We start from the raw sequence: 26,540 nt of genomic DNA on the forward strand, positions 1-26,540 counted from the left end.
GCCCCGTTTGTAAACTCTAAGGAAACGGATGCACAATTACAATTTAGTTTGCATAGTACAACATGACATGCACATAAACACAAATGTTGTTTCACAAAGTCTTTGGGAGATGGGCGAAGCATTTAATGAATGAAAAATCAATTTAGTGGGTTTTGTTTTTGTTTTTTTGCATTTAAGTGTAAGAAAACAACACATAATCAGGAGAAGGCAGCTTTATTTATTTATTTATTTTTAAAAACCTGACCTTGCTGTAGCCCTTTTCCAAAGTTTATCCTTTAACTTGGGAAAAGGAGGACCTCTCCCAGGACTGTTGGTATGGCAGCAGCACATGCAGGTGCAGCAGAGAGAGGAATGAGGTGAGGGAAAGATACTACAGGGCAGGCAGAGACGAGCGATTGCCCAGATTGTTGGCGCAGTTGGATAAAGTTGCCTGTGCTGCCAGCCTGTGAGGGTGTGTGTGCTCATACACACACATGCTATTAGGCTTTGTGCATGCACACAACTCCTCAGGTTTTCTGTGTCAGCATCACCAGCTCAGTTTGCCTAAAGGTGGATACACACTCAAATATGAACTAGCACATGCATTAATAAAGTAATGCACTGTGGAATTTCTTCCACTACTTGAGCATCTAATTATCCCACCTGCACATGATACACACACCACGCTACCTTTTTTATGGGAGAATGAAACCTCTTTTCTTACCTTTGAATCAGTTTAATTTCATTAAATATTACAGCAGACATCATTAATCACAGACTGATGGTGCAACTGAAACCATATAAATCATCCATTATTAAAAGCCCTTTAAAGCTCATTTCCAAAACATTTAACAGCCTCCATAAAAAGTTACTTCACAGTGCAGCTTTTTTGTATGGTGGTCCGGTTGGGAAAACACAAAGCAGGAAGCAGCAGGAGCTCACTGGAAAGAGCTCAGGCAAAACTGGTGTGAAAAACATACAGAGAAGTTAACAAAATCCATCCTTCTGCAGATGACCTGATCCCTCTGCGACCGTTGGACGTGTCAGGAACTCTGCAGCACTCATGAGCCCACCTTAAGGAGGGAAGGCACGACTGCAAGTGGAGGAAACGCAGAAGAGGAAGAAGAAAAAGAGAGAGAAAGGTGAGCTGGATTTGTTTTCCGAAGCCAGTCACATTCTTGGCACTACCTTCACTTGTCCTTGCCAAAAGGCGGGTGGGAAGAAGAGGAATGAGGGAGAGGAGAAAGTGGAAGTGCGAAGGAGAAAGAGAAGATTGTTTTCCTTCAGTTTTTTTTTTTCTCAAGCCCTCCTGTTAAGTGCAGCAAACTTAATTTGTCACATAATTTGTAGATGTTTAGCTGCAGATTTAGACATAAATATACCTAAGCTGATTCTCCTTCTTGTTTTTTCACTTCACTGTATAAGGGTGCAATCAAATAGCCTGAATAATGACCTCTTTGTTATGAAGTTGTGGGATTATGTGAAGGAGAATCCATAAAAGTTGGATAAAAGTCCGTTGCTAAGAGACTGGCTGCTGCAGCCTGGGTCTGCAGTAACTGTGATTTTCTGCAGAACAGATCTACTTTCCTCTCTGTGCTCCTATCGTATTGTTTTATGCAGGCCATAAACTGGACAACTTGGTAAAAGTTTTCACTTCATTAGCAGGAGAAAAAAACAGGGTCTCAGTTGCAGAACTGAATCTGAGCGGTTACCACATTTCTGACTACACATATTTAGTGGAAGGAATACAAATTAGTATGGTTAAATAGAAATAAGAACTAAATTTCTACTCCTTAGTTTTGATCGTATGAAACATGTTCCTTATTTAAATCCTTTTTATGGTTTAAACATTGAATCAGACTTGATTTAAAGTGTTTGCTGTGGTATTTTCAATGTATCTTCTTCTTTTATGTAAAATGGTCATATTTATTGTATGTAACAGTAACAAGAAAGGAATTTTTAAAGCACCTTTCCTTTGCATTTAGACTCAAACTATTGCATTATGGGAACAGGTTAGAGAACCCAAAAGCCAAAACTCACAAACTGCTGAATCACTGCAGTCCTGGGGAATGTTGACAGAAAAAAATCAGACTGTGGAAGTTGTCTAAAACACCTGACAGAGTAAAGAAACGGAGCTGACGTGATCTTAAATGCAGCGTTCGCAGACGCAACAGAGTTTAAAACATTAAACAGCAGCAGGAAAATGAAAGATGAAGTTCTTCCTCTGCTTCTTCCCCTTCACATCCATGCTCAGTTTATTGTTGTTCTGTCATAAATTAAGCTGATTAAAAAAAAAAAAAATAAGAAACTTTATAAATGTACGATTTATTACTGGATGACATGCCAGAATTTTTGTAGTGAAAATGGTACCCACTAGGGGGCAGAATATGAGTGATTGTATACAACTTGGTTTTAAGCAAAGATTTACCATATGTTGATGCAATAGGTCACGGATACACGCAGCCTGGTTCACCTCCATAACCCCGACCTTCAGCCCCAGCTTTGGACCAGCATAGCACCATTTTTTTTGGCACTTGAAACAGAAAGAACTGGTTTTAAGTTAGGCTCTCACTATGAACCAGTTCTGAAACCAGACTTTTAATGCTCAGAAAAACATTTTGGAACTGAAACCAGGGATCGATGAGAATCAGAAAAGATCTCTTATATCTGGTAAAATGTTCTTGTGAATTTCTCTGCAGCTTCCTGAGCATTTTCACTGATAAACAGACCTTCCTTTCAAGTAGATCAGTAACGAAAAAAAGAAAAAGAAGTGGTCCCTCATTCCCATCGATCCCCATGACGTACTTCAGGTGACATCATTGGACCAAGCTTCGTACAGAGAAGACTGGGAATAAAATGCAAACTGGCAGCCGGAAAGCTGTACGCCTGATCAGCTAGGCTGCTGACATCAAACACAAGTCTCAGAGAGAAAGCTAGTAAAAAGAAGGGAAGAGGATTAAGGCCAGGTGGGAGGGGAGTTATGAGCAGAGGTCATGACCCTGGTCATTACACTTAAAGGCCCTTTTAAGCCAAAAAGACTTTCATATCACTGCTTCAGTATCTTCTGTTTCATTTAATCCTTCTCTGACTCCATAATGTTGACGTCAGAACCTTGTTGCAGTCGCGCCATCTGCTGCAGGACTCCTGACTGTATCATGCGAAGGATTTAAGTAAAACATCAAAATGCCTAAAACCTTTACATACTGTAATCTAAGAAAAACACAAAACCTTCCATTTAAATCGCTCTCGTACCAACATACATATGAATCATTTAAAGTAGGGATGTTCCGATGCCATTTTTTATAATATGTAGAAATGTATAATATATAATATTTATAATTCATGTTTTATTAACACGTGAAATCCATCATGGCAACAGAAATGTTTTAATTATTGCGTAAATAAACTCGGGAAGAATTTCTATTAAAAGCCATCTTGAATTTGGAGTTACAGTGAATGTTTTCCACAAAGAACAGGAGCTGTTAATCCAGGACAATAAATTCTAAGATGTCTGTTATTTCGGTGGTTTTCTGGCTTTCTTCTGCAAATTCCTGATGTTTTTTAAAAGCATTTGCCAACGTTTGTTATTGCTGTGGTTTGTTGCCGTTTTCCTTTAAGGCGACTAACCCGTGCTCTTTCACGTGATTTCAACCAAAATGCTGTTTAAAGTTGCTGGTGGTAAATTTGGTAGCATTCATGTCGCCTCTGGAAACTTCAGCCTTGCATATCAGGCATGTTGCTGTTTTGCTAGCGGGATTTTCAAATGAGTAATGACACCAAATTAGTAACATAATGCTAACGCTAAATGTTAGCACAACAGTGACTCACATGCAGCTGCTTCTCCGCCTACCAACTAAAAACAATGGTCACGCGAGTCTGCGTAACTTCCTGTGTCTGTGTGTGGTCGTGTTGGGCACAAAACAAAGAATTATGATTCTGTTTTTCATGGTGTTGGATTGTGTTTAGACAGAAATACACCCCCTTACTTTTGGTAGGATCGGCAAGTATTTACTATGCTGGTATCTGTATCGGAACATCCCTAATTTAAAGTTCTGCACTACCTTGTTGCTGAAAGTTGATAGTTTTATTCCTTCTATATTTTCCTCTAATTTATGTTTGTTTACAAGCCATTTAGAATTAATACTTCCACGTTTCCTGTTTATATTTAATAAATGCAAATGAAAAATTGTGCTGTTTGCATTAAGCTGCCTTTCTGCTACATGTATTAAAAAAGTTTGAATAGTCAAACAGCAAATAATCCTCCTGAGACATTAAATTGTTTATTAACGATAAAGATTCAGACATTCAGACTTAGTGTTTTCTGTATGGAGATGCCGTCATGAAATCAATACAGCAGAGTAAAGACACAAAGGCAACTGCAGCTGTTGTTGCATCAGCCTGTCATGATGCCACTCGTTAAGATTAATAGGTTTGTCTGCTGTAAAAGGACAATAAAATGTTAAGAATGAGAGACTTTGTGCTCCTTAGCCCTTGTCCTCTGCAAGTATGCAGATGTCTCATGTAAATTTATGTCTTGGACTGGCCGTTGGTTTCTGTGTCAGGCACCAGCCTCCTCTGCCATGGTGTGCCGTTGACACGCCACTGAGCAAGGCAGCAGCTCTGCTGGCTAATGCAGCTTCTGTGGCTCTGTCTTCTGAACATCTTGTGGATAAACAGAAGTTGAAGAGCTGCTCCTTCCAGTCTGTTTGTGTTTGGTCCTGTCAGACACTGATCATCCCACTCCTCCGATGTTCAGGAAAACAAACAAAAAATAGTCACCAACACATGTACGGGGCACTAAAACAGATGGTTTCTGTTGATGTTTTGTGTGTCTTTATGGACATTTGTATTGTCTGTGTCCATTTAAAGACATTTTACAACTTGTGGTAATTTTGCACCCAATTTCTTTTTAAGATTTGAAGCCCTTTTAAGGTCGTCCTGCTGACTAGATCTTTAGTAACCCATTCTTTCCTGCAGTGGTTAAGGTTCTCGTCTTTTTTTATAAGCTTTATTGTTGCTATAATAATAATCTAAGGAAAGAGTACAAGATGTTTGGTGGATAAGCAAAGTAATTGTTGGCCAGGGTGGAAAAAAATAATGAAAATTAAATAAGAGAAATCTTTTATACTCAAAATACAGAATCATGTTGTTTAATCCCAATCTCTTTTAACATCACAATTGTTTAAGGTATTCTTAAGTAATCTGTCCCCACCTCCACCCCTGCAGCTTCCTCTGAAACTGCCCCTTAACAGCATCACATTTTCTAAAAAGCTTTTAGATACATCCAGAGATAGGAAGGTTTTTGTGATGTTTCCCATCAGTTTACTAGAAAAGCATAAAACTCTGACTCACTCTGACGCAGTTTCAGACCAAAGCTGCACATCAATGTTTGTAGTCTGTGTTTGCGTCCATGCAAAGCCACAAGTGTCACATCTAGAAAAGTGGCTGCACAGATACCATTTAGTCTCTTCACTGTGACCCAGTAGCACGTTTTCCACCGACAGTAATTAGCCAGCGAAAGGAGAACAAGCATGGAACTTAATCTCTTCACCTTTGACTTCTTTTGACCCCGAAGTACAAGGCCCCTCCCTCCCCTTTCCACCAGTATTTTCTCTAAGATTAGACAGCGTGTGCCACATCAACAGCTCAGCCATGCACTGCTCCATTACCTAACTACTAATTGCTCAGGCAAGCCCTGGGAGTTGGGGGTCACTGACCCCATGTCTGCTGCCATGGTGTGAATTTTAAATGGGGTTCTCCTCAAGAGATCAAGGCTGGTATTTAAACTCTGAGTATTTCTGCACCATCCTCTGCGTCTGTGCAGAAAGAAATGTGTTGGAGGAGAGTTTGGACAGTTTGAAGCACATGGCGACTCCAGCAGATCTGGAGGGATTGTAGACATGAAAAATGAACCAAATGTTCATCCAACAGCTCCAGATCCTTTCATGTTTGTATTTTTGGCACAATAACAACAACAAAAAAAGATTTCAGTTTAAGAGGAACTGTTGTTCCAGTACTCTACTGAAATGATGCAAGGTGATCTCGTGTTACAACCTGCGTTACAGCCCATTAACTATGAAAGTGGCCCAGTTCGCACCTGATCTAAATTATTTATTAACAATCCCAGTTTGTGAACCCAACCAGCAGTTCTGCTATTTTACGTTGAAAGAAAAGAGGAAAAAATGCAGATTAATGAAATTAGGGGTCAGGCCGGTTGAACAGCATCCATAGCAGATCTGCCGCTCAGATGCTGCGTTTACATCTTCGTTCGGCTCAGCTCAGCAGCCGTGAAAATCTCCACCAAAAAATATGAATAGAAACTTGACCGTCTATAAAGAGCAATCAGATCTGAATGCATCCTGAGAGCATTCGAACTTTATTTAATTCTGTCCACTTACGATCCCATCATCCAGGACGAATTTAGTCATTTTGTCTAAACTTGGTCTGAGTAAATACGTCCCCTGATGTCCCCCCTGACGTCTCCTCGTCCCTGAGATCATGTGACCATGTGACCAGGGTTTGCTGGCTGTGCAGCACTTAGTGTTAAAGACTAAAGGTGGCTCCCTCTCTGAAACTCCCTCCCACTCAGCCTGACATTCGTGGACTCGGTGATCTCTTTTATAAAGCAGCTGAAATGTTGCTTTTGTTTAGCTTTCATTGTTATGATTTATATGTTCATGTTCCTTGGACTTCTTTGTGAAGCACTTTGTGATTTTAATTTTTAAAGGTGCTTTATAAACAAAAATGTATTTACTTAATGGCAAGTTATCAGAATCTTCTGTTTTTATCTTGATCCAGCGGAAGATTGACGCAGTGTCAGTAAACATACCATGAACGTATAGCTGGATCTTAAGTTCATAGTTATTTGTTTTTCTTAAAATGTTATATAAAAAAATACACATTTCTATTTTAAAATAAGAAAAAAAAGGAAAAGCTTAAGGGCCTCTAATCTGGTGCATAAAGGGAGGATAATCCATTTTTTGTTAGGTTATGAACAAATATCTTTTTTCCATTAAAGTGGAGCATTTGGACCCCAAAATAACATTAATATTTAAATTAAAACCAAAACTACAAAAATATTTTTGTAGATCTTAGCGAGGAAACCAAAATCAGCCAAAGGCAAAATTAGCTCAGCAGATTTTTAAGATATTTAAAATTGGAGGTGGTGCATCTGTAGTCAGTATTTAGATATGATCGCATAGACTAGATTAGGAAATATATTCATCACTACCTCCTCAGCTGAGGAACCCCCACATTGGTTGTAATGTTTCTAACTGGAGCTTTTGCTGGTGAAAGTTAAGATTCTGACCGAAGCCCAATCTAAACACATCAGTATCAGTTACAGGAAAACCCCTGTGACTCATTTGTGTCGACTTCTGCTTGACAGTGACTGTAAGCTTTCCGTCCATCTTGTAAGTCTTCTGGAGCAGCTGAGCCATGTGTATTTCTGGTCATGTTAACATGACACGGCAGAGGATCAGAAGGAAGGGAAAGAGTTGTTTCTTGGATGTATTACATTCAGCTCAGCTGTTTCCAGTGTCCTTCGTTGTTCTTTACATTTCCAAGAGGCAGAGAAGCTTTAAAGAACAAGTTTGAATGACGTTAGTCAGCAGAAATTCTTTAGGTTAATTGAACATATTTGATGGATTTACTTAACTGATCTACAGCTGTTTGTATTTGAATCAGTGGGGATTTATTTGGATGCCAGGTGACAACATGAAGCAATACAGGACAAGCCCTGTATCTTTACTTGCTGCCTCCCAACTGAAGAATCTCTGAGGAGCCACATTCCTAAACATTATTTCAGTGTCCAGTTTCTTTAATGGAGTCTTGCCTTAGTTCAGGGAGGCTCTGATCCCTTGTCGGCCCAGTAGCATTTATTCATTCTGCCTGCTTGGCGCTCGCCGCAGCGCTGCAGCATTTACTGATTAAAGTTCTGCACATTATCCTTCTTAAATAAACAGATACATCAACCTTTTAAAGACTGAGGCTCCCCATCTGGGAAGTGACCATTTTGGAGACCTGGCCTGAACTGTTTGTACTAAAACCTTTCTATAGCTGATTTAGTTCTTATGTTATCTTAAGGGCCTTTAATCTGGTGCATAAAGGGAGAATAATATATACTGTAACCCATTTTTTGTTAAATTATGAACAAATACACAGTTTTATCATAAAGATATGATACTTATGCTTATGATAAAACTGTCTGATAATATAAAAACTAAATCAGCTAAAAATAATTATAGACACTATGAACTTTATTGGATTAAAACCTCTCTAAATTAGTTCTGCTTAACTTTATCAGAGTTGTCCTTTGCAGAAATGAGTTTCACATGTTGTACTATGATTTAAGAGGTTAAAGTTTAATGGGACTCCAGACGTAATTTAGGCCCCTTGTGGTTGCAGAGATATACTCACTTCATTGTGGGTAAACAATTTTCCAGAAGAGACCTAAAGAATAGGCACTGGGTTCAAAGGGTTAAAAGAACTTCAGTGTCTCAAGCTTAGAAAGTTTCAAACCATCACTTGTATAAAAACTTCACCACTTTCTCTGTTCAAACACAAACCAAGAAAACTTGAAAAGTTCCACCATCATTACCTTTATTTGTCATCTATTCATGTAGAACAGAACTTTTTTTTCATGCCTTTCACACAAATGAAGGTGTATTATGTTTAAGGATTTGACTTTTCCAAGCATCAGCGTTCATTCCCTAGTGATTCTTTTCATGCATTTTTAGACTTGCAATTAAGCTGACTCTTGTTTCGAGGAAAAAGCCAGCTGTCGCAGATCTGATTGACATTTTAAGGCTGTAATAGAAGAGGAGAGAATCAAGGTCCATGATGAAAAGCCATGTGAGCGCCAGAGCAGGATTGTATGTTCCATTTGTATTTGCATGACTTGTCATCATATTCTGGGATGTAATCCACACAATGTCAATACTTGGTGGACAAAGTACATATAGCAACCCATTCATATGTTTATCTTGCATGGGGTTCTTTATGATTGTTACCATCTACACAGTAGCATCTTTTTCATGGTTAAGCTACATGCACACACATTAACTTTTAATCAGCCCTTCCACTCTTAATCCACTGACACATCAAATCAGTGGATGATCATGCATAGGAGGAAGGCTGAAAAAAGCTAAAAGATTAAAACCCAACATTACTCACCATTACTTCATTATACTGTATATAATCTTATTACATAATAAGAATAAACTGTAGAAATATGAGTGTAAATGGATGAATGAACTACACATTGCAAAGCAATTTGTAGAACTTATAAAGGAATAATAAGGATTTACTACTTGGGTCTTTCCCTCCATTTTTCATTCTTTTTCAATTTAATTTAATTTAGCTTAATTTGTAAATTGCTAATTCACAACAATCTCAGAGCACTTTACAGACAAATCAGCTTGAGCCAATTCATAATAAATTTTGAGGTCATCTTTTTTTAAACCCAGTGGTGTTGTGTGTAGGCGGAGGTGAGGACCCAAGTGCAGGCAGTCAAGGTTAGGAGGCAGGTCGGTGCAGGTAAAAAGGGTTTATTATCCAAAAAATCAGGAACAGGGAACCACACAAACAGGGATGAACCAAAAGGATCTGACAAGGAAGGACTGAAACAATCGGGTATTTGTACACAGAGGAACTAATTGAGAACAGGTGAAGTGAAACCAGGTGAGCTAATGAGCCAGGGACAGAAAACATAGCACATGAGGGAAACTAAAGACTGAGACAAAACCAGAAACCCTAAAGCAAAATCATAACTAAAGACAAAAACCAGAAATAATCACTGAAATTAAGAAAATACCAAACACAAGAAAAGACCCAAAACCTGCGCATCATGACAAGTGGTTCCTCAACTGCTTTTTTTTTGTTTGTTTGTTTTTTTAAGGTTATATTGTTTTTGGTAATTTTATTGATTGATTGGATAAATAATAGCCTAGATTAAGAAAACCAACAGACTGGATCTTGACTTTGATTCAGTCCCCCGTCCTGAGCATACATGGGGCGGTGGGCGACAGTGGAAAGGAAACTCCCTTTTAACAGGAAGTGCCCTTTCCTTTGACGATCAGCTAGTACTGGTCATCTAGTCAAGTCAGCTCAAGGGTTCTTTGACCACAACTCCTTGATCATGAAGAAAAAAAAACACCTTACCTCCACAAAACAAAGAGGTTGAGCCAACAAGAGGAGATGGGAGAGCAACCAGGTAAAGATCTAGAAACCTTTTACTTTAGGTTACCTCTGTTGTAGCCCCCTTCCAGAAATCTTGTTAAAACATTAACATACATCTAAATGTGCCGTTCTAACTATGAACTTCTGCCTCTGTAAAAACCAAAAGCTCCCCGGAGGTCACTCATGTGGTTTTAACGTGGTTTGACATGTTTCAGTGGCCACACTCACCACTGAGGACAATAAAAACATTTGAGATTTCTCTTTCCTGTTTTAAACCGATCATTGTTTGATACCCAAACACTGGATGTTGAAGGCATCTGGATGGCCGAGTAGTTTAAGACGTGTAAATGACCACTGAGATGGCCCAAGGGTGAATTCAGCCAGGGGCCTTTGTTCCAGATCATTTCCCTCTATCCCGAGCTTCCTGTCTGATTCTTAACTGTTTGGGCATGAAAAAAGGGGGAAAACTGGTGGAATATCAGTATTTAGACAGTGTTTTTTATGGTTTTAGAGATCATTATCAGTGGTAAACAGTAGTAGGTTTTGCACATTTTGGGAAGTCCAAACTTCCTCTAACTTTATTTTAATTTAAATTATTTCTGAAGTGCCTGGAAAATTGTCCTTTTCAGGGAACCTTTCTTTTTAAAATTCCCATCACGCTACTGAAACATGAACTCATAATCACTCATATGAAATCCATGACTTACTTGAACCTTGTGTATAACACGGGTTTTATCCATAAACGTTAAGTCTTTCTCAAACTGCTGAATCTGAGAAAAATCTGAGCGGATGGTTTATTTTGTCTGCGTTCCAACTTTGACCTATCTCTTTCTTCTCCTCACCTTTCATCAACTTTCCCTCCCTCCAGTACGTACTGTGTATATTATCAAAAGCCACTTTTATCTTCCTTTCCCACCTTATCTTGACAAAATGTATTTAACCTTGGAAATGGGGGATATTTAAGTCAACATAACTTCCTGGGCTGGAGCTAGAGCAAACAAGGACACAGTAGCTGAGAAGAAAGAGAGGAATCATGTAGCTTGTGTGTAGCAGCAGATAAGTTTTGTGAGAAAGATTTATCGGTCTGCTATCATGTTTTTCTTTCTGTAAGTACCTTTCAGAAATGTTACGCTGAATGTTCTTGCTGAAGTGGTTGGTTGAGCCATGCTGGTCATCAATCTGGTGGACGTCGTTCACCAGGAGTTGCTTCTCAGTCTTGTTAATTGTTGCTTTGTCTAACTTTGTGTTGGAAAGAGTCGATGCATGGCTTCCTACTTGTTTAATACAGGTTTTATTTATGGATCCAGTGTTGGACTTTGTTGATTGATAATGTTGTTCCAAGCTACTTGTGTTGAAGTAAACATTCCTTTGAAAAGTTTTTATGATTCTTTGACAAGTGGTGAGTTGTGACCCTTCCTCGTTTGGAAAGAATAAGCTATTTCTTAAGGCTGTTTTTATACCTAATCCTGGCGCCCTCACCCATTACCAGTTAATCTGCTTGTTTTTTTTTTGTTCTGTTGTATTTGGCTGTTGTTAGATTTCAGTTTAAGTATTGAAACAAAGTTCAGTTTTTCTGGATTTAGTCCCTGTCCTCCATTAAGCCAATTTTTTGTTTCTAATTATCACACCTGCTCTACGCCTTGTTTTCTTTTGTTCTTTGCCAGATCCTCGTCCATCCCTTCTGAGTTTGTTTTTGTGCCACTCTAGATTTTCGTTGTCAGTTAATTTGTTGTCCAGTATGAGTTTTATTCAGACTTTGTTCAAGTCCTTTGTTCTATAGCCAATGGATCTACTTCAGTTCCTTTAAATAAACTCAATTCCTACATCCACCTGCCTCTTCCCTCATAGTCCCGTCCTCCTAGCCTAACAATAGATGCTGACACTGTTGATTTGTTCAAGAAATGTGGTACTTGTGTATTTTATTAATCTTTTGCTCTTCTCCTAACTTTCATAAAAAGGTTTTGCTGCCTCAGATTTTAACTCTGAAAATAAGTTAGTCAGGGGAAGCAGTGAAGATCTTTTTCTTTTTTGGCTTGGGCTGTTAAATAAAGGTTTCAAACTGATTAAAGAGATTACAGATTTGAGGTTAACTGCATCTGATTCACAGCTTTTCTGAAAATGGAGTTTGTACATTGGACTGAGTTTTGAGTATTTCCATAGCTTAGTGTAATCCAAGAGAGTGGGACAGTTAGCAATTAGCCACTTCTCTCTCCATCTTTGTGTAATGCATGATGAAAAGTAATGTCTAGTGAAAATTGGTAGTAATAAAGCATTTAGATCTTTGATGTTTCAAATCTCCAGCATGTCTGATTTCTAAATAACACATTTTATAAAAGATTAAACTAATTTCCCCTGTGCAACAGTATTCACATAAATAAATTAAAAGATAAAACTTTCAGGTTTCCTATAATGTTTCTTTTTACTCTGAGTTTTCCTGGATTTAGAGATGCAGAGGAAAAGATTAAGTCACAAAGATGAATTTCATGGTAATTTCCCACTCTAATAGCTGAATGGTTCTCTAAGTGAGGTGGGACGTTTGTTGACTAATTTGCTGGTGTTTAGCTGTAATTGCAGTTGCTAATCACACAATAGTCCCATTTTTTTCCTCTGCCCTCATTGTCCCAGAGTGATAATCAACTAATTGTTTGTGCCACAAACACAAACTGAGGCTAGTGCCACTTGTGGCAGCAGTTGATGTGATAGAGAGGAAAGCCTTTGATAAAGCACACTCCATTAGTGGTTGGCCTGCAGGGCGTATGTCATTACCATCCTGGTTACCACACCACACTTGATCCTTCTGGGTGGTTCTGCCTCTGGGTATAATTCATAACTAGGAATGGAGCAAAGGCAGCAGTTTCTGTGTGTTTATGTGTATTTTTATGTACAACTTCTTTATGTACAACTTCATTAAAGATGTCTTTCATACAAAAAAAAAAAAAAAAAAAATACAGGAAATGGGGAAAGAATTTAAATGTTTGTGTAATTTTTTTGGTGGTAACTTGCTTTTATTACAGTAGCTAAATTTACAAAAAACATGCATTATTTCTGCAATGCACCTCTTTATCCTAGAAGCAGAAATATGTGGGAAAGCTCACATTCCTCTGTAGACACCCTATCACATAATTTGAATGTTGTCCATAATTCTCCACTTAAAGTCTAAAAATTCATAAATGAATAACATTTTTAGGACAGTAGAGGTTCTTTAATGTAGTATATATATATATATATATATATATATATATATATATATATATATATATATATATATGCACTGCATATTTAAGTATATGTAAATCCTATTTCAACCATTCCATGTCCAAATTTTACTGTAGGAATCAGCCCACTGTGCTTTGTGTCTTGATTGGCAGCAGAGAAGCTGTAATATATTTTACGGGGGGAGTAATTATTAAGAAATTCACATTGTTAAATAGATGTAGGTTTTTTTAGAGAGTGTAGAAAGTGTGTGAAAATGTTGAAAAGGTCTATAAACACTCCAAGGAGGGATAATTAGGCCTTAACATGCATTTGAATTGTGAAAAATGAATAAGGTTGTCATTTTCAGAACGTAACCCTTGCAATAAATGACAGACCACTGTATGACAAATTGTGTGGGGATTTGTGGAAACACTTATTATATTTATTATACAAACAAATTCTTTTTATTGCAAAAGAAAGCCATACATTAAAAAAATGTTTTGTGAACCATGAAATATTCAACCAGTTACACACACTGAAAATTAAAGCTGTAGTAGATTACAACACAATTCAAATGATGTACAAAGTAAATAATAACCAGCTGAGTTATGAACTCAGAGAAAACCCAAGGTCCAGAAAATTTTTCTATATCCGTCACGGCTGTTTAGACCACATGAAACAAGCTCTACAGAAATAACAAAATGATGAAGTATTATGACAAACAAAATGCTAAAGATCTAGCAAAGTAGACTTTGTAAAGTAACCATGAGTATAGTTACAGCTAAAGAATCTCCAAAGGAAAATAAATTAGCAAGTTCGGATGTTAAAAACTCAACAGAAGGTTTTCAGTCAGCCCAAAGTTTCTGCTGCTACGAACCACAGAGCAGTCGACCATTTCTCCTCTACTACTGTTTTCATTAGATGTGATTTGACAAACCCACAGATGAAGCAGGGAGGATGAAAAACAACACAAGCTTTTCTTAAACATACTGATGGACAGAAAGCGCCGCAGGACCAGAGAGAATCAAACAAACAGAAATCCAAACAAGAGAGCTGCAGAAAAACAAAACTGGCAAAACACGAGAGAAAACGGAAAGAAAAGACTTTGTACTCACAGTCACCCAAACAGAGAGACAAATAAAGAGGAAAAGAACCTTTAAACCAGAAGCAAGAACCTGAAAATAAACAATAAACTGTATTCATGATTTCTTTGTAAATTTATTTAATTGATGCTAATAATTTTAATTTATTCATTCTGTATGTAAAAATGTCCAAATGTACTTTCTGATCATCCAAACCTTTACCTTTAATCCACACGATTCATGGAGTTCATCTTCCACATTGTCTTTTGGGATGTTTTTGACCTCCTTGTCTGATTATACTCTATAAGGCACAGAAAGAAGCACCAATGACCCATAACACTCACTCTGTATCAGGTTTTGCTGTTCTGATTTATTTTGGGTTGATCCAGTTAAATCGCCCGCTTGGCACACCCCCTGCGAATCAAAACGAAACAGAAGTTCCACACAAATTCACATTTCTGCCTTTTTGTTGCAATACCAGACCGTCCCAAACCTAGAAATACCTCATTTTCGCCAACTAATTGATCAATCAATTAGTGCTTTAGCACTAAAGTCAGACTCAATGTGAAGTACTACACATGTATAATATTTATTAAGTTTAGTGTGCTGTTGTTGCTTTAACAGAGATGTTAGTCATTTTTAATCCTATTAAAGTATCACTTGCCTGAAAAGAGGTGTAGATCTGGAATAAAAAACAAATCAAAATCTCCTTTCGATCCTTTCTAAGGGCATTCTCATGGCTTTTATCCCACTGTTCCAGATTAGAAAGACACTAAAACACGGATTAGTGGAAGAGAGGATAAAACCTTACCAAGACAACCAAGACAAGGAGGCGGCAGGGGCTAATGCATCAAGACCCCTCTTGAGAACTCAATACCCTTTTAGAGATCCCACTGGCCATCTTTAAAGCTTAATCCTCTGCAGGAGGTGAATTTTGTTGAGTTTTCAGCTTAATTTTTAAGGAATTAGCCAGTTACAAATTGAAGGTGAGTTTGTGACCTTCAAATCATTGTGTTGACTTGTGTGTGACTCAGACGAATCCCTGCGCTGCTGCACGCTCGATCCAAAGCTGGTTTCATGTGAGCGGGGTCATGTAGTGTTAGCTGGAATGTGAGACTCACTCACAGGAGGCTTAGTGGAGCATTACCTGCTGTAGACACATGTGGTGAAGCTATTATTTACTCATGAGCATAGGAGCATATCTTCGATGAAAACGATTTCTGGAGCATGTAAATTTCCCTGTGGGTAATCGCTCAGCGATTGCTTCCAAAGGTAAATTATTTTAGATGCTTCTTCTTTTGTCTGCTTCCATTAACATAATGCATTGAGCTGTTAGGTAGATCAGCAATGCCTGTCCTGTGCGATGATCTCAGGTGGAGAATCACTTAGAACGATAACAGTTTGACAGACATCGTATCAAACAGGAATTACCCTAAAATTTGTCATATCAGCATGTGGTAAACAAGACAAATGGAGGACAAAAGAAACATCTACAGCAGATGAACAGTATCCTCAAGTATTGTCTGTAAGAAAAATGAGGGAAAAAAAAGCAAAAGACCTTCACCTGATCCATCTACTGTACACTGAGGCCTTATCAGAAATGTTCTCCAGTGTTCTCCTGTCAACAAGCCTTTTTTAAGGAAGGGAATCAGGGAGAAAAAGCTGGAGATATGCCAAATATCACAGACTGGACAAATAATCGATAGCAATGATGCTTATGAAGTGATGTATTCTCTCCAAAGCCCAAACTTTAAGGTTTTTGAAGCATTGTGGAATCATTTTGACATAGAACAGAAGGAAAGTCAGCCAACATCCAAAGAAGAGCTTTAGAAAGTCCTTCAAGAAGCCTGGAGAACTATAACAAGAAAGCTTGTCTAAAGCATCATTTATGCTATTCTGATGTACATAAAAAGGTCTTTGGGTATGAAACGTCCCACATTTTGTATTTGCATGCTTTACTTTGGCATGGTTGTTAGCCAGCACAACCACTAGAGGGCAGTGAAGAGTCCAAAGTATACCTCTGAGTTCTGAAGTCAGTTTCAAACTATAGTAAGCATGGCGAGTGGACGAGTTCATGACGATGCACAAAGAGGCAGTGGTCTGTGCATCAGTTAAATACATAGCAACTTCTCCTTTGTTCCTTTCGCTAGTCACACAGTAGCTGTTCCCAACATTTTCCCGCGGTTTCAGGTCCGTTTGCTATGCCTAAATGGAGAAGACGGATAGAAGGCTACGTCCATAAGCCTACACTTATTTAACGTAGAACAGGCTTTAGAAGGTTCAAGGTTGTGCTTGTCAGACCAAATATAGACACTTGAGCTCATTAGAAGTGTACAAACTCTGCTTTTCCCTTATATATTTTTTTTTTCTTTTGTGTTAGCACATTTTAAGAAAGATATTTGTTTCCTGTTTCCCTGCAAACATATTGTGTTGATGATTGAAGTTTTGACCCCTTTGCTTTAAAAGTTCCCATAATTATTTGTCAGCGTACTTATCGAGTGTTTTTCTGCCAGTCTGAAGAGAAAGTATGATCTAAATGTACTTATGTGGTCTTTTCCAGGCTCAATCTCATTCTTCCTGCTGTATCTCTGAGAAGAAACATCCACCTTCAGCCCTGGCTGCAGGGCCAGCACGCCTACCCCTGAGGAGCCCCCAGTATTCTCCATATTTTGCAGCTTCCCACCCCGCTACAAGCCACCAACCTCACCGGGGGTCCACCCCCTTCCAACACCACCCTCCCAGGAACCCCAGGGACGGGGCCCTGTCATGTTGCACTGACTGACCCCTCCCAACCAGCGAATGACAAGTGTGCATCCGAGGGTGGGGCTTGCCTCAGTCTCTCATGATTGGCTGCTGGATGGAATTAAGGTGAATGGAACACATGCCCAAGGAGCAGGACTCTAACCCATCAGAGGGAGAAGAGAAACAGTGAGTTTGTTATTTCCTTTGTTTTTTCTGCTGTTGCTTCATGTTTGTTACAAAGAGCTTTTCGTCATGACCAAACCTTTGTGTCAAGATGCCATAAAATCACCTCCTGCCTTAACTTATCTGTCCTGAGGTCCAAGTCGTGCAGAGGGAAATCTATACTTTCCAAAGTCATTCATCATCTGGATCTTTTTCTGTTTTTCCATGTCTTTCCAGACAAGCTAAACATAGCATACCCTCTCCCGTCCCCATCGCCCTCCTCTCTTTATTCTTCTTAAGTTGTTTTCAGAGAACTTGGACCTCTAGCTGCTTCTGGCCTGCGACGTTTGAGTCTTTGAGTCTCAGCAGTCAGGCTGGCGCAAACACAAACAAGCGTGCTGCCGTTTAAGCTCCTTCTCATTAATGAAAACATAATATTAGTGGAATGGAGCTTTTCTCATAGTGGAAGGCCAGAGAGGGGGGCTCAGTACGCAAGAGATTTATCCTTAAAGAAAGTGATTATCAGTCAGTATCTGTGTACTTTGGCTTGGAAATAATTTTGTAATTTAGAAATCAGAGGAAAAATATTTCTTTTAAATTAAATAATTGAATGATTGATTAAATATGTCTGGGAATACTTAAAGCTGTAATTGAAATTAGAATTGGTAAAGCTCACTCAAGAATGTATGAGAATACGCTTCAGGAAATATGGAAAGACTCTGGAAGCTTCTATGTGATTGCATTATGTTTTCACTGTTTAATCTGATTCATCTCGCCTGCAAACTGTCCAAAAAGCAGCAGCTCCACTCAGGAACATAAGCAAGACCACGTTGGTTTGCTTGGGTTTCCAGTTGATTATAGAATAGATTTTAAGATTTTGCTGTTTGTTTTTCATCATTAGTTGGGTTAGGGCCTTTTGACCGCTCTGATCTTTTAACTTTGGACTCTCGCAAGATGTCATGGGGGTCTGAGCAGATTCTGCTGGCTGGTAAATTCATTAAAGCACACATGAGATCCGTTTATGACATTAAATCCAGACCCAGTCATAATAATAGATGTTTTAACTTAGATTTGATTCATATATTTGATACAATGGGCTGCATGGTGGTGTGGTGGTTAGCAGCGCGGCATCAACGGTAGAAAGTCACTGGTTCGAGCCTCAGCTGGGGAGGGGTTCAACTGGCCTTTCTGTGTGGAGTTTGCATGTGTGGGTTGTACTCCGGCTTCCTCCAACCGTCCAAAGACATACATGCTAGGTTAATTGGTCAAAAGTGGCCTGCTGGCAGTAATATGTAACCATGTTTAAAACTGCTCATTTTGGTGTAAAAATGGCATAATAATCATGTGAAGGCATCACTGGACACTAACGTCAGTTGTTTAAAGCTACTAAACTTTTTGTTTTTCCACCCTTCTTAACCTCTCTGGTAATACTCAGATCTGTCTTGTAGTGTAATAAAATGCATTTGTGTTTTTATGACCATGTGGACAGACTGGCTGAGTGTCTGTGCTGTAATGCTGTATCAAATTCCCCTCCACTGTGTGAAGCCCAGATACATTCCTCAGCTAACACGGACACCTGTCAGGGGATTAACAGCTCTCCCTCTGGGAGGACAGTTGGTGTCATGCATGTAGAAATGAATGCGCCACAATTTTATTCTTCATTCAACATGTTTTAACGCATCTGCCTATTTCCTGACACCAGTCACCCATATCAGCTGTAGCACGCTGCACATGGCGAGTAATTAAAAGCACAGCGCTTTTGAGTTTTAAGCTCTCAGAGCTTCAGAGACATGAGAGGTTGCTGCTTAGAGTGGATTTCGCAGTGTGTTCAGCATGATAGTGGGCTTTGCTGTATCACCACCCCTCTTTTCTGTCAGTTGTCAGCCTGTTGTTCTGTATTGACCCCTTTGAAGTGATGCTGTTTTTTTTTTAGATAATTGTGAGCAAAATCTGATTGTCAGTCAAACATTTAACAGTAGCTTTCACAGTGGGCATTGGCTTTTCATGCTGTTTTGACACTGCATCTAGTTTGATGGCATGTTGATTACTTCTTGCATCACTTCTACATATGTGTCACCACAGCTGATGTAAGACTATTTGCACCCTGTTGCATTTAACAGAAGCAAAGACAGCATGTGGTTTGTTAAGGGGGCTGCAAAAGGCCTGTTTTTACACTTTGCACATGCACAACAGAGGATCCTGCTGTATAGCTGGTTTCAGTGTTCATCTGACTTATATATTTATCATAACAGGTGTGCTGCTATGCTGAGTTATGGACACATAAGATCAGTGTGAGGGAGCATGCTTAAATCTACCTGTGTATGCTGTGTGTGCAGGCATGCAAAATTTACACATTTACAGAGACCTAAGAAGACTTAAAAAGATGCTCATCTTATAAAATCTTTGTCTTGAATCATTTTTCTTGGCTATGACCCTATTTATGTTTTTGTATCAATACATTTCTTTTCAACTTTACAGCCCAATTGCAATCCCGCCTCATGGTCCTTGGCCTTCTTTTTGGATCTGGCAGATAGTGTGGATGTCCCATTTCAGTTAGGGATCATGCATTTTTACGAATATAGCCATTGTAACTGCATCCAGCTCCATTATTGGGGAGTTGAATGACTTCATTTCTGCAGATTCTCAAAAAATCTTTGTTTGCTTTCTGTAAAAAAGCAAAAAAAAAAAAAGGCCATAATTTGACTCATAAGTCTTAAAACCCATTTTTAGACGGAGTACAGTGGTAAAATTTATGATTTTTAATATTTCTATAATGAATATTTTTGCAACTATCCACTTAGAGGTCCCAAGCATGTGGTTGTGGTTAGCATCTGTAGTTATGAAAGTACACTTAATGAAAAATGGCTTGGAATAGCCAACATTGCGTCATTGTTTGAAGCCGGTTCAAGTCTCACTGTAGACTGTGTGAAATGTTCTTCAGACTGGTATTGGTTGTAATCAGATGGAGATGCTAGATTCTGTCAACAATTAAAACCTGCTCATGATGTTTCTGCAGCAAAGTCAGAACAGGGGTCATATTTGTTCTCATCTTTGTACAGACGTCAGTAATTCATGTTATTTTGTGCTTTTCTTGGAGGTTGGGGCACAATTTGGGTTTCTATGCAGTTATCTAGCTTGCGTTAACCTGCTGACACCCTGGTTGAGCCTTATAGGTTGATCCTGATGAGAGATAGGGTACCTTACCACTTTAAAGCATCAGGGCAAGGTTCAGTTAGGGAGATTGAACTGGAAACTTTACCTATAAATTTTGCTTTTCCTTCCCTTTTAGATGAGGACATTCTGTCATAGAAGCATTGAAGGATTGTTATTTACCGTCTTGCTCTGGTGTTAACAACTTATTGCCTTTCTGCTCCTTCATTTCTGACCTTTAAACGTCAGTAAATGCTGTCAAGCTAAATAGGCTGGATGGTTCTTTCCGTAACAGTATTTCTGTCTAAAGGTGAAAACGCTGCCTTTGATTGATTCGTTCTTAAACTTTGCTGTGGTTGTGTAAATACACAGAGGTAGCACTCATAGGTCTTAAATTCTGAGTCAGCAGGGAATTAAATTTCATTACATATTGCAGAGTCAACCCAGTATTTAGAACAAGTTGTATTTTTGAGGATGAATCTGCCCCCAGTGGGTGTTTGGTGAGGATTTTAATCCTTTGACCTCATCTTCACCTTCCACGCTGTGAAGCAGCAGTACAGAAGTTCATTTGACAACAATCACTGATGTGAGGGGGAAGTCATTTACAGCTCGGTGGGAGGGGTATGGGTGTGTTTTTATGGTCATAATTTGTGCCAAAGAGATTCCCTGCCAGGAATTACACTGTTTTTAACAGCTTTAATGTTTTTAAGCCAGCTGTTTTAGAAAAATGCTGCTTAAAAAACACATTTCTGCCTGAATCGATGCTGCATGGTAAATAATTGAAGTTATATACCTGTGTGTTGTTATCCTGGTGCTTCAACCTCCTCTTTTTTTATTTTCCTCTTTTAAATTGGTCTTAGGTTTGAATGTGAGCAGGATAAGCAAACAGCTTCTCAACCAGGATAAAGCATAAAGTATTTAGAGAAAATGGATAAAATGCTTTAAGCTATTATGTAATAGCTCTCTTGGACAGATAACAAATAAATGACATGGATGATGCTACATGGTTGTGTAAACATCTGGTCCAGTGGTTGAGCACGTTAAGCTGCTGCACGTCTTGTTGGGGATCATGAACTGACTTCTTGCCCAGAACAAGCTGAAAGAACATGATGTTCATGAATGCATCACGAACCAATTCAGTTGTAGTTTTACTGGTAATGATAAACGGGTTCATGAGCAGGACTTTGAAATCACATTGTGCAGCTTCAGATGCAGATGAGTGATTGTTAATCCATTCAGCTTTGCTTTAAAGTGTGCCTATGTGTGACGGTGCGCAGACGTATCAGCCTAACATCGGTACCAGCTGATATTCTGCTTGTTGACGACAGTCCTCGTTCTGGATAACTCTCGCCCGTGGAAGCCTCATTTGTCAGCTTGAGATTTTTTGTTTTTCTCTTCTGGGAAATTTTTCTTTGATGAATAATCAACATGAAGGCAAACGTGATCATGGCCAAGGTATCCCGCATCCTCAAGGCTGAAATATAAAGGGTCTAGCAGTGATGATTCCTTCAGAAGTACATGTTAGCAGTGTTAAAATGAGGCTGAGGAATCTCCTTGCATCATGTTCATGTGGTCTTCGAATCCAATTCATCCATCTGTTTTATTCAGAATCAACCAGCTGTTTGTCGATTATTACTTCACATTCAATTAAGAAGGATTTTATTTTCATTAAACACACAACCAGCATAGATCTACCTTAATTTATCTTCATACAGTAATCTGTGATGAAGATTTCGAACACATGCATGTTTACGGCTTCTCATGCTCCCCTGTGATCTCAGACAGGTCAGATTAGGAACCATTTTTATGAGGTTAAAACGTCTTTGGAAAAAGTTTTTAACTCTTAAGATAAAATATAGTGTTCTTTCAGATTAGTTTATTGGCTCCTCTTACATAATAAACTAAATAACAAACTAAATAACAAATAAGGTAAACTAAAAGGGTTTGCAAATGCTTATATATACAGTTCAAACAAATTATATCAGCTATATATTTTACAAAGAAAACAAATCAAGCATTCACACCAATTTCAGTGATAGAGCATCAGTTTAATTAACATCTATTGTGTAATGAATAATGTTATAATTTCTCAACATCTTAATGAACAATTTCAGAATGACACATTTTCATGTTTGCTCATTTTGTGGTTTTTTTTTTTTTAATTAAATACCTGTAAGATTATGTTTGTTTTGCTTTGTTGAGAACAGCTTGAGGATATTAGGTGATAATTAGTTTGTTCTTATCTTTGTTATGTAGTACAATAGTGTTTTTGAATATTTTTTTGTTTTCATTAAGATATAATGGGATAAATAACTTAAATGTTTTAAAATGTTAATATATATTTTTTGTGACAAATATTTAGGTTTTTTTGTGGTATTAATTCTGTACCTGTACCTATTCTTTAGGCCTCTGTTTGAAAATGACATCCCCAAAATGAATCTAGTATATCTCTGCAACCACAATTTATTTAAATACTTTTGGAGTCATGTTAAAGGAAACACTAAATATCAATAAACTAATAAAATAAAAACTAAACTAAAAAAAATTAATAATAAAAAGAAAAACACTTTAAATTTAGTGTCTGCAAAGACAAAACTCTGATAAAGTGAAACGGAACAAAATTAGAGATTTTAGTTTAGGCAAAGCATCCAAAATGGCAATTTGGGCCCAGTTTGCCACCATCTGTTTTCAGTGTCCCCCACGTAAGAACCTCAGGTTTTAAAAGGTTAAAGAGAAAAATAAATGACGCAAATAATCTGCGTCGCCATTAGCCAAATAATTATTTTGAACATCGGAGAATTAGTGCATGTCAACAACTATCTGTAAATTTTCTGATTACATATTGAACAAATAATATTTATGAATTTGAAGTAACAATTAAATACAATCTTTATATATGAATCCCATTTTGTGATGTGAATAAATATCACGCTGCTAAGTCCTCTACAAGCAGCTGTTTCTTCTTAGACCAGCGTGTGTGAAGCCGTATACATTTAAGCATTCAGATCCATGTTCCTTGTGTGTGGCTTACAGTACGGTTGTGTTATGTGCACAGAGGCAGTTATCTTGTTTTCACTCAGTGGCATGCTATATCCACCTCTAGCTAAGCCTGTAATTTAGACAGTGGTAGGACACATGACGGTACAAACTGTCCATTAGTGGTGGATGTATAGGCTGGAACACAGTCAGCTATAAGGTTGAAGCAAACAGGCATAACAATAGGCAACTGTAGCACTCTAAACATAGGACAGGGGGCCTCATTCAGACGCTGTTATGGATATGATCCTCTGGACTCTGAATGTCTTTGTGTTGTTCTGTCGGTGTAAGAAATATGGCCTGCGACGCTGCTGTTGCTCAGTCTTTCGTGTAAAGGTTTGATTCACCAACATAAATAACATACAAATGTCCCATCTAGCTGTGTGCTCCTCACCAAGCATATGTATAACCCCAAGGATGCATATTCAAGTGGAGCAAATATGAAAAAAGTCCTCTAATTAGCATGTTAGCATGAGCTAATGTACTTAGGACTGAGGGATTAGGGAAAAAAGTATTTAAGACCTGTGTAACATTTTTCTGTGACTTCTCCTTGATAACCTTTGGAGTCTTGTGTGTTGCTTGTGCCCTCATAAAACCCCACCTCTACTTGCCGAGTTACCTGATTAAGCTCCACACATCTCCCGTGGAGAAGCTGGCCACGGTCCAACCAGTGTGGGCTGGGTGGTACTCTCAGCAGAGCAAGAAAGCCCTACAGACTGGAGCAAGAGGGAGGGAGAGGCCGAGTGTATTTGAGTGGGTCAGCAGGCTAAACATAGCACAAGCAGTAGAGATATCAGGGTGTGTTGTGTGTGTGTGTGTAAGAGAGGGAGCTACATCTCAAACTTCAACTCGAGTTGCTCTGCTGCCATGCATATTTTACAGTCCCACTGTGTCATCCGCTCTGCACTGTAAGTTTGCTTGTGTCATCTTTTTTTTTTATGTTGGTTTTTCTTTTTGTTTTAGGGTGTTGTGTAACCTGTGTGTGCATTTTCTGCACGTCTGTCAGGCCGCAGGAATCAAGTTGTTGCCCTCAACTTAACTTTGCTGCAGAGAAAGCGAAGCGTGTGCTTGTGGGGTGCTGGACATGGACGTGGGTTGCAGTCCTGACATTTTTAAGAGCTAAGAGCTGTAAAGCACTCCTGTGCCATGCACAGTGATCTGCATAATATTCAATTATGCATGAAGGTTTTCTTCTCAAGCGGAAGTACTTTCACCTGCTGTGTGAGACAATTGCAAATATCTTATCAATTTTTCTTTAATATAATCACAAGAGCTCATTAAGCACCTCTGAGTGCAAAGCTTTTTTTAAGCTGCAAAAGTGTTAATGTAGCCCTATTTTGGTTTCACCAGGCCCAGAGGATTAGAGCTGGAGACGTGCATTATCATTTCATAATCGTGCTATTGCTGTGCCAAATCTTTCATTGTTGTGCCATCATCTCTGAAATGTGTGTGCTTGAAAACAAAACTCTGAACCGCTCTGATGAAGGTAAACAAACCGCAGAGTGTTGCGGGCTGAAGGAGTGACAGAAAGCTGAATTGAGAGTATCTGTTGTCATCCCGTTTGCTGGTGTTTCCATCTCTACCAACATGCTGTCACGTTGCTGACAGTCAGAGGGTTTGTCGCCTCCGGCACCTCGGTGGAGTGATGTGGAAGCCGTCTGGCAGATGAAGAGATGTTACGCTCTGAGAGGCAGTTGGTGAAAACTCCGCCTTGTCTGGGTACCGCTGTGACCGCTTTTACTGGCAACTTCACCCACATAGTCAATGAGAAGTTGCTGTCATGTTCAAAGAGTTCTCGGATTTCCCGCCTCATTATTATTAGACTACAGTACAGGTACTGCAACATTTACTGTTTTATGCTAAGAAGCATCTCTCCCTGGCTGTTAGACACTTTTCTCCTCCCGCATCCCAAGATCAGAGCATTTAATCTATGTTTATCCACAGGAGAGTTTTAATAAAGATAGGTGCCACTTTTAATAGGATGCTACAAGCAGAACAATAATGAGAAATTTAGCTGTAACTCCATGGGCTATTTAAGAAGTTAATTTAATGCTCTGTTAATCCATCTGATGTATTCTGAAAAGGGCAAAGGGAACCATAACTGGGAACAGGACTCTACTGTAATTAAAGGCGAGGTAACATGTGAAGGGCAGTTTGAGTTGGCATTTAAGCTCAATTACAGCAACTTGTGAACTTAACAGGCAATTAAATGGCTGTGTTTCCCAGAGGCAACGGGTGTCTGCTAGTGTGAACAATAGAAACATGCTGGCTTCTAGACAAAGGAGCTGGAGATTTACAATATTTTAATCAAATTTTTTGACAATTTGTAGAGAACAAAGATATGATTTTGTCTTGCATCTTATTATTAAACATGGAAAAGAGAAATTTAGTTTCATGCACTGAGAAACTTCAGAAGGGCTCTCTTTAGGAAATAGAAATACTTCTATGGAAACTCATTTAAGTCAGTTTTGAAGGAAATAAACAAATAAACAAGAAAAAAAAGGCTGCTTGACTTAGACCAGTGGTTCTCAAACTTTTGTTTACCACACCCCCCCTTTGGAGGAATAAACATTCCCAGGCCCCTCCACCAAAAAAGTGTAGTATTTGTTATACTGGGTTATAAAAACAGAGAAATGCAATTTTTTCTTAGAGATTTTTTTTTCTTTTCTACTTTTTATGCAACTCTTTTGTCACAAATTTATAAAAAAAAAAAAACTGCTTGTTTTTTAATTATTTTTATTTTGACAAAATTTTTATTCATTTATTTTTTTTTTTTTATGTTTGTTTTTTATTTATTTATTTTTATTGTTATTAATTTTTATATTTATTTGTAGTTTACTTTATTACTTTACTTTAGGCCACCGCTCAGACTCAACATCAGCCTTTTCCACGAACCAGCTGAGCAATTTGTTACTCCGAGCAGCCCCTTCAAATATAATTTGATGTCCATTTCTGCACATCTTGGTCCAGAAATCTGCTGAAGAGACATCAGAAAGAACCACGAGGCTTAAAAGT

The 26,540-nt window shown here is 38.5% G+C and overlaps 1 protein-coding gene across 2 annotated transcripts in view; it reads left to right on the forward strand.

Annotated features, from left to right (window-relative positions):
* LOC121632055 (thyroid hormone receptor alpha) overlaps positions 1-26,540 on the forward strand; it is a 159,047-nt gene that overhangs the window by 99,179 nt on the left and 33,328 nt on the right. For both annotated transcript variants that reach the window (XM_041973223.1, XM_041973224.1), the window contains exons 4-5: positions 991-1,121; positions 16,996-17,363. In XM_041973223.1, coding sequence (XP_041829157.1) covers positions 17,308-17,363 — 56 coding nt within the window. In that variant the 5' untranslated portion in view covers positions 991-1,121; positions 16,996-17,307. The remainder of the gene's footprint in view (positions 1-990; positions 1,122-16,995; positions 17,364-26,540) is intronic.

Source organism: Melanotaenia boesemani, chromosome 21 (assembly GCF_017639745.1).
Source record: "Melanotaenia boesemani isolate fMelBoe1 chromosome 21, fMelBoe1.pri, whole genome shotgun sequence".
Classification (NCBI taxonomy): Eukaryota; Metazoa; Chordata; class Actinopteri; order Atheriniformes; family Melanotaeniidae; genus Melanotaenia; species Melanotaenia boesemani.